This window comes from Grampus griseus (assembly GCF_964374135.1).
Source record: "Grampus griseus genome assembly, chromosome: 9".
Classification (NCBI taxonomy): Eukaryota; Metazoa; Chordata; class Mammalia; order Artiodactyla; family Delphinidae; genus Grampus; species Grampus griseus.
In genome coordinates, this window is record NC_139003.1 from 15,345,474 (window position 1) to 15,357,627 (window position 12,154).

Consider the following 12,154-nt stretch of genomic DNA (forward strand, 5'->3'; position numbering starts at 1 on the left):
TTTGTTTCTATTTTATACATAAGTTCATTTGTATCATTTTTTTAGATTCCACATACGAATGATATCATATGATATTCTCTTTATCTTTCAGACTTACTTCACTTAGTATGATAATCTCTAGATCCATCCATGTTGCTGCAAATGGCATTATTTCATTCTTTTTATGCCTGAATGATATTCCACTGCATATATGTACAACATCTGCTTTATCCATTCCTCTGTTGATGGACATTTAACTTGTTTCCATGTCTTGGCTACTGTAAATAGTGTTGCAATAAACACTGGAGTGCATGTATCTTTTTAAAGTATGGTTTTCTCCAGATATATGCCCAGGAGTGGGATGGCTGGATGATATGGTAGCTCTATTTTTAGTTTTTTAAGGAAACTCCATACTATGTTCTCCATAGTGGCTGTTATCAATTTACCTTCCCACCAACATGTAGGAGTGTTCCCTTTTCTCCACACCTTCTCCAGCATTTATTGTTTGTAGACTTTTTGATGATGGCCATTCTGACTGGTGTGAGGTGACACCTCATTGTAGTTTTGATTTGCTTTTCTCTGATAATTAGTGACGTTGAGCATCTTTTTACATGCTTTTTGGCCAAGTATGTCTTCTTTGGAGAAATGTCTATTTAGATCTTCTGCCCATTTTTTGATTGGATTGTTTATTTTTTTGATATTGAGCTGCATGTGCTGTTTGTGTATTTTGGAGGTTAATCCCTTGTTAGTTGCATCATGTGCAAATATTTTCTCCCATTTTGTAGGTTGTCTTTTCATTTTGTTTATGGTTTCCCTTGCTGTACAGAAGCTTTTAAGTTTAATTAGGTCCCATTTGTTTGTTTTTATTTGCATTACTCTAGGAGACAGATCGAAAAAGATATTGCTGTGATTTATGTCAAAGAGTGTTCTGCCTATGTTTTCCTCTAATAGTTTTAGAGTATATGGTTTTACATTTAGGTCTTTAATCCATTTTGAGTTTATTTTTGTGTATGGTGTTAGAGAATGTTCTAATTTCATTCTTTTACATGCAGCTGTCCAGCTTTCCCAGTGCCACATATCGAAGAGACTGTCTTTTCTCCATTGTGTATTCTTGCCTCCTTTGTCGTAGATTATACACTAATTTTTAATGGATACACAAGATAAAAAGATGTAAATTGTGATATCAAAAACAAAATGGGGGATAAAAGGGAGAGCTTTAGACTGCATTCAAACTTAAGTTATTATCAACTTAAAATAGATTATGATAAATACAAGTTGTTTTCTGTAAGCCTCATGGTGACCACACAGCAAAAACCTATACTAGATACAAAAAATATAAAAAGAAAGATATCTAGAATTACCATTATAGCAAATCACTAAATCACAAAGGAAGAGACCAAGAGAAGAAGAAAGGAACCGAGGAATTATAAACCAGCTAGAAAACAATTAAAATGGCAACAATTACATACCTATCGATAATTCCTTTAAATGTAAATGGACTAAATTTTCCTATCAAAAGACAGAGTGGCTGAATAGATAAAAAGACAAGACACATTTATATGTTCCCTATAAGATACTCACTTCAGATATAAGAACACACACAGACTGAAAGTGAACAAATGGAAAAATATTTCATACAAATGGAAACCAAAAGAAAGCTGGGATAGCTATACTTATATCAGACAAAATAGACTTTAAGAGAAAGACGGTAATAAGAGACAAAGAAGGTCATTATATAGTGATGAAGGGGTCAATCCAACAAGAGAATATAACATTTGTAAATATTTATGCACCCAAAATAGAAGCACCTAAATATATAAAGTAAATATTAACACATCTAAAGGGAGAAATAGACAGCAATACAATAATAGTAGGCACTTTTAATACCCCACTCTCATCAATGGATAGGTCGTCCAGAAAGAAAATCAATAAGGCCTTAAATGACAGGTTAGACCACATCAACTTATATATATGTATACACACACACACACACACACACACACACACCATTCCATCCAAAAGCAACAGAATACTCATTCTTTTCAAGTGTACAGGATGGATCATGTTAGGCCACAAAACAAGTCTTAATACATTTAAGAAGATTGAAATCATTATCAAGCATCTTTTCTAACCACAGTGGTATGAAACTAGAGATCAGTTACAAGAAGCAAATTAGAAAATTCAAATGTATGTGGGGATTAAACAACATGCTACTGAACGACTAATGGGTCAAACAGGAAATCAAAAGAAAGATCAAAAATACCTTGAGACAAAGGACAATGGAAATACAACATACTAAAACTTATGGGATGCAGCAAAAACACAGTGATAAATGCCTACATTAAGAAACAAGAAATATATCAACTAAACAACCTCAAGGAATTTAAAAAGGGAGAAAAAATGAAGCCCAAAGTTAGTAGAAGGAAGAAAATAACCAAGATCACAGCATATACAAACAAAACAGAAATTCAAAGACAATAGAAAAGATCAGTGAAACTAAGATCTGGTTTTTTGAAACGATAAACAAAGTTGACAAATTTTTAGTTAGACCCACCGAGAAAAAAAAGGAGAGAACACTAAAGTAAATGCAGAAATACAAAAGATCTTTTTTAAAAAAAATTTATTTATTTATTTTGGCTGCACAGGGTCTCAGTTGTGGCACATGGGATATTCGTTGTGGCATGCAGGATCTTTTAGTTGCGGCATGCGGGCTCATAGTTGCGGCATGTAGGCTTCTTAGTTGCAGCATGTGGACTTCTTAGTTGTGGCATGTGCATTTCTTAGTTGTGGCATGCAGACTCTTAGTTGCGTCAGGCATGTGGGATCTAGTTCGCCGCCCAACCAGTGACCAAACCTGGGCCCCCTGCATTGGGAGTGTGGAGTCTAACCTATTGGACCACCAGGGAAGTCCCGAAATACAAAAGCTCTTAAGAGACTACTATGAACATACACCAACAAATTGGACAACCTAGAAGAAATAGATAAATTCCTAGAAACATAAACCTACCAAGACTAAATCAGGAAGAAAGAAAATCTGAAAAGACTGATTACTAATAAGGAGATTGAATCAGTTGATTTTTTTTTTTTTTTTTGCGGTACGTGGGCCTCTCACTGTTGTGGCCTCTCCCATTGCGGAGCACAGGCTCCGGACGCGCAGGCTCAGCGGCCATGGCTCACGGGCCCAGGCACTCCGCGGCATGTGGGATCTTCCCGAACCAGGGCATGAACCCGTGTCCCCTGCATTGGCAGGCAGACTCTCAACCACTGCGCCACCAGGGAAGCCCCGAATCAGTTGATTTTGATTAAATCCTCCCAACAAACAAAAGTCAAGGACCAGATGGTTTCACTGCTGAATTCTACCACACATTTAAAGAAGAATTAATACCAATCTTTCTCAAACTTTTCCAAAACATAAAAGAAAAGAGAATACTTCCAAACTCATTTTACCAAGCCAGCACTATTCTGATATGAAACCCAGACAAGGACACCACAAGAAAAGAAAAAGACAGACCAATATCACTAATGAACACAGATGCAAAAATCCTCAATAAGATACTAGCAAACCAAATTCAACAATACATTAAAAGGATCATATACCATGATCAAGTGGGATTTATTCTAGCGATGCAAGGATGATTCAATATCCACAAATCAATCAATGTGATATATTACATTAACAAAATAAAGGACAAAAATTACATGATCATCTCAAAAGGTGCAGAAAAAGCATCTGACAAAATTCAACACTCATTTATGATAAAAATCTCAGAAGTGAGTATAGAGGAAATGTACCTCAACATAATGAAGGCCATATATGAGAAGCCAACAGCTAACATCATACTCAATGGTGAAAATCTGAAAGCTTTTCCTCTAAGATCGGGGACAAGACAGGTATTCCCACCCTCACCACTTTTGTTCAAAATAATATTGAAGTCCTAGTCAGAGCAACAGGTACATGAAAAAGAAATAGAAGGCATCCAGATAGGAAGAAGGAAACTGTCACTGTTTGCAGATGACATGATATTATATGTAGCAAACCCTAAAGATTCCAGCAAAAAACTCTAAGAACTAAAAAACAAATTCAGTAAAGTGGCAGGATACAAAAATCAATTGTAAAAATATGTTGCATTTCCATACACTAATAATGAACTATCAGAAAGATACATTAAGAAAATAATTTCACTTACAATTGCATGAAAAAGAATAAAATACCTTGGAATAAACTTAACCAAGGAGGTGGAAGACCTACACATGGAAAACTGTATGACACTCATGAAAGAAATTGAATAAGACACAAATAAATGGAAAGATATTCCATTTATGTATTGGAAGAATTAATGTTGTTAAATGTCCATACTACCCATAGTGATCTACAGTTTCAATGCTGTCACTACCAAAATTCCAATGGCATTTTTCACAGAAGTAGAGCAAACAATCCTAAAATTTGTATGGAACCAGAAAAGACCCCAAATAGCCAAAGCAATCTTGAGAAAGAAGACCAAAGTTGAAGGCATCATGCTTCCCGATTCCAAACTACATTACAAAGCTATAATAATCAAAAAATTATTGTATTGGCATAAAAACAGACACACAGATCAATGTAACAGAATAGAAAGCCCAGAAATAAACCCATGCATACATGTTCAATTAATTTATGACAAAGGATCTGAGAATATACAATGAAAAAAGGACAGTCTCTTCAACAAACGATGTTGGGAAAACTGAACAGTCACATGCAAAAGAGTGACACTGGACCACTATCTTACATAATACACAAAAATTAACTCAAAATGTATTAAAGACTTGAACATAAGACCTGAAGCCCTAAAACTCCTAGAAGAAAACATGGGTGGTAAGATCCTTGACATTTGCCTTGGTAATGATTTTTTTTGGATTTGTCACCAAGCAAAGGGAACAAAAGCAAAAATTAAAAACTGAGACTACATCAAACCAAAAGTCTTTTGTGCAGCAAAGGAAAGCAACTGCAAAATGAAAAGGCAACCTATTAAATGGGAAAAAATATATGCAAGTCACATACCTGATAAGGGTTTAATATCCAAAAAATAAAAGATTTGTATAACTAAATAGCAAAAAACACACAAAAATCTGATTAAAAAATGGACAGAGGATCTGAATAGACATTTTTCTAAAGAAGATATACAGGGACTTCCCTGGTGGTGCAGTGGTTAAGAAACCGCCTGCCAACGCAGGGGACATGGGTTTGAGTACTGGTCCGGGAAGATCCCATATGCCGTGGAGCAACTAAGCCCACGCGTCACAACTACTGAGCCTGCGTGCCACAACTACTGAAGACCATGCACCTAGAGCCCGTGCTCCGCAACAAGAGAAGCCACCGCAATGAGAAGCCTGCACACCAAGTAGCCCCTGCTCGCCACAACTAGAGAAAGCCCGTGTATAGCAACGAAGACCCAATGCAGCCAAATAAATAAATAAATAACTTAAAAAAAAAAGAAGATATACAGATGGCCAACAGGAATATGAAAAGGTGCTCAACATCATTAGTCATCAGGGAAACGCAAATCAAAACCACAATGAGATATCACCTCACACTTGTTAGGATAGCTGTTAAATGACAAGAAAAAACAAGAGACGGCATGGATGTGGAGAAAAGGGAAAACTTGTACACTGTTGGTGCAAATGTAAATTGGTGCAGCCACTCTGGAAATCAGTATGGAGTTCCTCAAAAACTTAAAAATACAGTTATCCTATGATCCAGCAATTCCACTTCTGGCTGTTTAACCAACGGAAAAAAAACCCACTAACTCAAAAAGATATCCTGACCCCCACGTTCCTTGAAGCATTATTTATAATAGCCAAGACACATTCATCCATCAGTGGATGAATGGATAAAGAAAATGTGGTATATGTATAAACCGGAATGTTATTCAGCCATTAAAAAGAAGGAAATCCTGGAGCTTCCCTGGTGGTGCAGTGGCTGAGAGTCCTCCTGCTGATGCAGGGGACACAGGTTCGTGCCCTGGTCCGGGAAGATCCCACATGCCGCGGAGCGGCTGGGCCCGTGAGCCATGGCCACTGAGCCTGCGCGTCCGGAGCCTGTGCTCCGCAACGGAAAAGGCCACAACAGTGAGAGGCCCGCGTACCGCAAAAAAAAAAAAAAAAAAGAAAATCCTGGCATTTGCAACAGCATGGATGGACCTTGAGGGCATTATGGTAACTGAAATAAGCCAGACAAAGAAAGACAAATACTGTATAATCTCACTTGGGTGGAGTCTAAACAAACATACAAGCAAACTCATGGATACAAAGAGACTGGTGATTCCCAGGCAGGGGTTGGGGGTGGGCAAAATGGGCGAAGGGAGCCAAAAGGCAATCTTCCAGTTATAAAATACAATACATAAGTCCTGGGGCTATAATATACAGCATGGTGGCTATAACTAGACATTGTGGTGATCATTTCACAATATATATAAATATCGAATCATTATGTTGTACACCTGAAACTAATAAGTGTGATATGTCAATTATATCTCAAAAAAACCAAACAAAACCAAACCCAAAACCAGACAGGGGAGCAAGCACTGCTACTTTGTTTTGTTTTTTTGGTGGCGCTGTGCAGTTTGCAGGATCTTGGTTCCCCCACCAGGGACTGAACCTGGGCCACCACAGTGAAACTGTCGAGTATTAACCACTGGACTGCCAGGGAATTCCTGAGTGCTGCTACTTTTTAAGGGATGCCAGAGAAGCTGGAAAAAAAGTCAGCTAAATTGTTAAGTCCTAATTATGTTAGGGGAAGGGACAAACTCTAGACTCAAGATATAGAACAAGAAATGTGCTGGTGAGAAGTCTTCATACCTTGAATGGGAGAAGCATACATGCAACAAAGGAGGCTGAAAAACCATGTAGGAATTGTGACATTACTCTATTACTATGGCAATACAGATAAATTTAACCAAGCATTTAGGAAACCAAGTACTATGTTACTGATTTTATGAAGGAAAAAGTCAGTGGCTTAAAACAATATAAACTTCTTACCTTTAGTTTGTGCGGGTCAGGAATCTGGGCATCGCATAGCTGAGTCCTCTGACTCTGGGTCTCTCGCAAGGCTGCAGTCATCTCAAGGCTCAACTCGGGGAGGATCTGCTTCCACAGTCACTCAAGTGGTTATATTAACAGGGTCCAGTTGCTCCTGCGTTATCGGATTGAGGGACTCAGTTCCTTGCTGGTTGTTAGTTGGACACCTTCCTCAGTTCCTTGCTATGTGGGCCTCTCCATAGGGCAGCTCACAGATCAGAGCAAGCAAACGAGAGGAGGAGAGAACGAGCCAGACAGGAGCCAGAATATTTTTTGACATTCCATCACTTTTGCCACATTCCCTTTGCTAGAAGGAAGGCCCCGGGTCCAGCCTATGCTCAAGGGGAGGCAGTTTCAGAGGGTGTGAACACCAGGAAGCAGGATCATCGGAGCCATCTTAGAAACTGCCAACCACATGGGGCAAAACCAGGGACTGACGTTGCCTAAGGCAGAAATGTTTGACAGATACATGCTTGTATTCCAGTTGAAGGAGGGTGTACATGTTTCTTACCTCACTTGCTCATGCTGAGTCTTATGCTAAGAAAAATGGAAAAAGTTGCTAAAAATTGAAAAGGTGATCTATGAAAAGGATGTGGTGAAGGAGGTAGCAGACTGGAAAATAAAAACCAAGGACTAAGAGAAAAATGAGAAAACTATTTTACAAGGAAGGTACGGGGCCCATAAACTAGAATTTCTACTTACGCATTAAAATATTCTCCAACGACCCAGGAGATAGGACCAGACAAATGGAACAGTTTCTATAATAAACTACCACTTAAAGACACCATAGAGTTCTAAGACAAAATTGGACTGACCCTATCCACCAAAAAAATACTTGCGAAGGGAACAAAGTAACACCTCCATACCGGAATGTGCCACTGTAAGAAACTTCTAGAGACAACTGGCAAAGACTCCCTTACATTTAAAATGAGCAAACTATATATGCAAGCACTTTGTTTCCTTAAAAGGAGTCTGACGCAATATTGTAAAGCAACTATACTCCAATAAAAATTAATTTAAAAAAAAGGAGTCTGAAAGGAGGAAAAAAAATCACAAGTTGAGGAAAAATAATTTAGAAGAGGCTATCTCTTTCCCAATATAGGCAGGCCTGGTGGTCTGTCCCCTGCCCATCTCTCAGGCCACCTCTCCCCTCACTCACTCCCTGGCACCTCAATCCGCAGCCACACCTGTCTCCTTGGCTGTCTGTAAGACACCAGCTTCTCCCCAAACCTCATTTCATTCAGGTCTGTTCCCAAACGTCACCTACCCTGATGGCTATCTAAAATAGCATCTATCTGCCCCATCCTCTTACCTTTCTCTGATTTTTCTTTACAGCAGTTACCAGTTTCTGACATTATACGTTTCTTTCTTTACCTGTTTGTCTGACTCTTCCACTGAGGTAAAATCTCTATGACCTGGAAAAGGAAGCCGTTGGCTCTTTTCGACAATGTCTGTTGGGTAAATAAAAGAAAAAAATAGAATAAGGAGAGCCCATAAAAAACACGTCAGGAGAAGAGTCTAACAGAAAGCAGGAGAAAAACCTGAAGCACAAGCAATTACAATTTGCCAGATATGTGCTAATATAAATATATTTGTGTGTAATATGTGACTTATTTTTTAAAAATCCTGAAAGACTCAAATGAGCTAAACTACTTGAAAATATTTAGGACAGTACGTAAATCGGCGCTCCCAGCAGCACTCTCTTCCCCTAGACGCGCGCGCTAATTTCTCTGGATTCTCAGGCGACTGAGCGCACCCTCCCTCTTATAAAATGTATTCTTGTCGCTATTTGATTGGCTGTCCCTCCCAGGCGCTCCTTCCTCATTGGTTGCACCCCCAGTCCATCACTCCTGGGCTCAAGCACTCCATTTGTCTGCTGCCGCAGACCTCGGCTGCCGGCGGTAGTAAAACCGGAGTAGCTCCCCGATGACGTCAAAGGCGCTGCCCGCCCACATTCCAAAGCTTGGGCGGAGACTTCTCGCTGCCCCTGCCTCTGGACGGAGAGAAAGACTTCTGATTGGGTAGGGCGGGAGAAGTGAGCATCCGATTGGTCCCCGCCCTGGAGGGAGGAGGAGACATAGCTGTGTCCTGGAGCAGAGCTGAGGAGCCCTGGGGAATCTCAAAGTTTGTGTCTGGAGCAGTAGTGGAAAGTGAGCTTATTGAGAAGGGCTTTTCTTGGGATGAGTACTGATCTCCTGCCTTTATTTTGGATACACACCCTGCTCTATTCTCCTCAGCCTTCGGTCTGATCTCTAGACAGTCTGTCTCCTCTGGGGATTCTCAGGTCTCCGAGGACGCTGAACCGGAGCCCTTGGCAATTCTCTCTCAGGCAGAGGAGCGAACGTTTTCCTTTCTAAGTGCATAAGCTACACGCATACGCACACACACGCACACACACTCACGCAGAGGCGGATCTCGCCCTCCGAGGCCGCCCTACCCGCTCCCCTCCTGCCCTCAGCATCCTCGGCCCAGCGCGCCTCGGACCACCATGGAGGTGCTGGAGAGCGGGGAGCAGAGCGTCCTGCAGTGGGACCGCAAGCTGAGCGAGCTGTCAGAGCCCGGAGAAACCGAGGCTCTCATGTATCACACGGTGAGGACTTGGCGGGGCGGCGAAGGGGCGGCTTGAGAGGGGGAAGTGTCATGAAAGGAACAGCTTGGGACAGGGAACTGGGAAGGAAGCATTTGGGAAGAGCATGCCCAGAATGGAGAGATCTGGGGAGAGGTGTGGTTTTTCTAGCTGAACAGTGAAGGTGGGCCGCTGTCTCTTTTAAACTTTTGATAATAGTAACGACGCTTTGTATTCCTTCAGCAACTTATACTCTTTTCCCCGAGGGCTTTTCACATATGCTATATCATTTCCTATTGCGCTGTAAAGCAGGAGAAGGCGTAGATGTTTTGATAATCTGCCTCTGTTTAGTTTGCTACTAATTGTTGTGGGAAGATTTTTTAAAAACTGGGCAAAATAAAGTAGCATTTTCTTTCCTTCGCTGTCATATTCTTTCTCTTCCTTTACTATCTTATTTGAATTTTAGGAAGTGTACCTGTGTGTGTGTGTGTGTGTGTGTGTGTGTGTGTGTGTGTGTGTGTGTGTTTTGAAAAAAAGCCCCTTCGTATTAGGAGGAAGACTACTTTATTTGGCTCCTTTAACTGTCCAGCCAAGAAATCTGCTTCCTCCTTCTTCAGAGGAAAGATCAGCAAAGGAGAATGGAAAATCTGAGGCAATGCATATTTCAGAAAGGCTTTGGAGAAGGTGGGACAGCTCACCAGTTCCTTGCTCAGTCTTATGCCTCAGAGATCCCTTTGGGCATTAAACTGTCACAGAGCACACACATTTCTTATAAAGTTTTCAATTTCAAGTTTTTGGTATTAAATTTGCAAAATGAAATTTTGTTTCCAACAGCCAGCACTGATAGTATGACTTTATTGTGAGATCTCTTTGTTTCTTTTTTACAAATGCAGAGTTTGTATAGAGAGAGACACTAATGAGAAAATGAGAGGCTTGGCTATTTCCCCTTCATGATTCTTTTAATGGAGTCAGTGCCAGGATATTTGAAACTTTTGCAAAATGGCCTGCAGGCTCCACCCCTTTGGCCTTTGCCTCTGGCTGACGTTATTTTGGGAAAAGGGATGAGGGCCTCCCTGTGATTCCCACCAAGGCATTTGTGGTGGCTGAGAATGGCTTGTTGAAAACATGCCGAGTGCAGGGCAGAGAGGTAGTGGAAGTTCATGCCGGGTCAAAAGCCAGATGTGTGGTGTGATCTTCTGGGCTTTGCTCACTGAGTCTGTCCCGAGGACACTACGTGGGCTGCCTTTGGATTGGGGGCCCAGATGTGCTTCCTGTCGCCAGGACAGAGCTCAGAGAACGCCGGCCGTCAAATATCTTCTCATAGTATCTCCAGATGTTTCTCCTGACATAGGCCACATTTTAACCATTTGCGAGGGGCAGCTCTTCTCTTTTGTTCTCACGAGTGCTGTGAAAATGTCTCATCCCACAGCTGTAATGCTTTGGGTTGTCTTTCAGCTGGTGGGATGAATTATGCACAGCATCCACATTCCCTTTCTCCAGGCCTCATGACTTGCATTTCTGAGATCTTATGCCAGGGTTTGAGATGCTACCCGTGACTGTGACATTAACTTCAGGCAGGACAGCTTGGACTGGCTCTAACTGACATCTTTATGCACAGTTGCAGGGGTAGAGACCTTACCTTCCTTTTGGTAGCAAGGGCTTAATTTTTCTATGTCATTGTAATGAAGCAGTGATGGGTGATTATTTTTCTTCTAATTTGATTTTTTTTTTTAATTACTTTTATGTAGGCCACTTAGGGACGTGTTTCTCTTCTGGGCAGCTCACTCACATAAAATGCCACTCGTCATTGCTGCAAGCCGTGGCCCACAAACTGAGTATATGAATTAGTGTTGAAAGACGTATTGGATTTGGTAGCACAGACAACTGGGTTATATTCCTTCTAAACTAAGGGGAGTTTGGCAGAGATTTGAAAATAGATAACTTTCCCATCTGTTTCTTGAACTCTCTTGGGTATCCAGTTGCAGAGCTGGTTATTATTGCCATTTGTCCATAATGAGAAATGACCTGACCTCCAAGTGGAAAAAGGATGGCCTGATGATGCATTCACTCACGATTTATTTGTTCTTTCAATGAATGGTTATTGAAGAGCTTCTATGTGCGAAACACTGTTCTAAGCAGTTGGGATACATCAGTGAACCAAAAAAACCTCAAAATTCTTGACCTTGAGAAGCTTACACTCTAGGCCTGAAGTAGGGGAGAATGTTATCTCAGCAGGATGAAAAGCCACAGCAAAGGCTCTAAGGTGGGAGTGTGTCTGGCATGAGCTTATGGTAACATCACCTTCTGTTTTAGATCCCCCCATTTTTGTCAGTTTTTTTCTTGTAAAAATGCAGGTTACTTCTGAGGCAGAGTGCCTGTTTGTGTAATGGCCCAGTGAAACTTTCCAAGTTGAGTGGATTAGGCATCACATAGGGAGTGGAGAGCCTGCAGGGAGGGTAAGGTACACATGTAAGCTGGGAAATTGGTAAGATAGTATAGCTACCATCTATTGTATATTTATTATCTGAAAGGGAGGGCTGGCTTCATGGGCCTGCC

At 40.9% G+C, this 12,154-nt stretch overlaps 1 protein-coding gene across 1 annotated transcript in view; it reads left to right on the top strand.

Moving 5' to 3' along the window:
• Window positions 1-9,149: 9,149 nt before the first annotated feature.
• CREB3L2 (cAMP responsive element binding protein 3 like 2) overlaps window positions 9,150-12,154 on the top strand; it is a 118,480-nt gene continuing 115,475 nt past the window's right edge. The window contains exon 1 of the mRNA XM_082661633.1: window positions 9,150-9,622. Within this exon, the coding sequence (XP_082517759.1) occupies window positions 9,521-9,622 (102 nt within the window). The 5' untranslated portion in view covers window positions 9,150-9,520. The remainder of the gene's footprint in view (window positions 9,623-12,154) is intronic.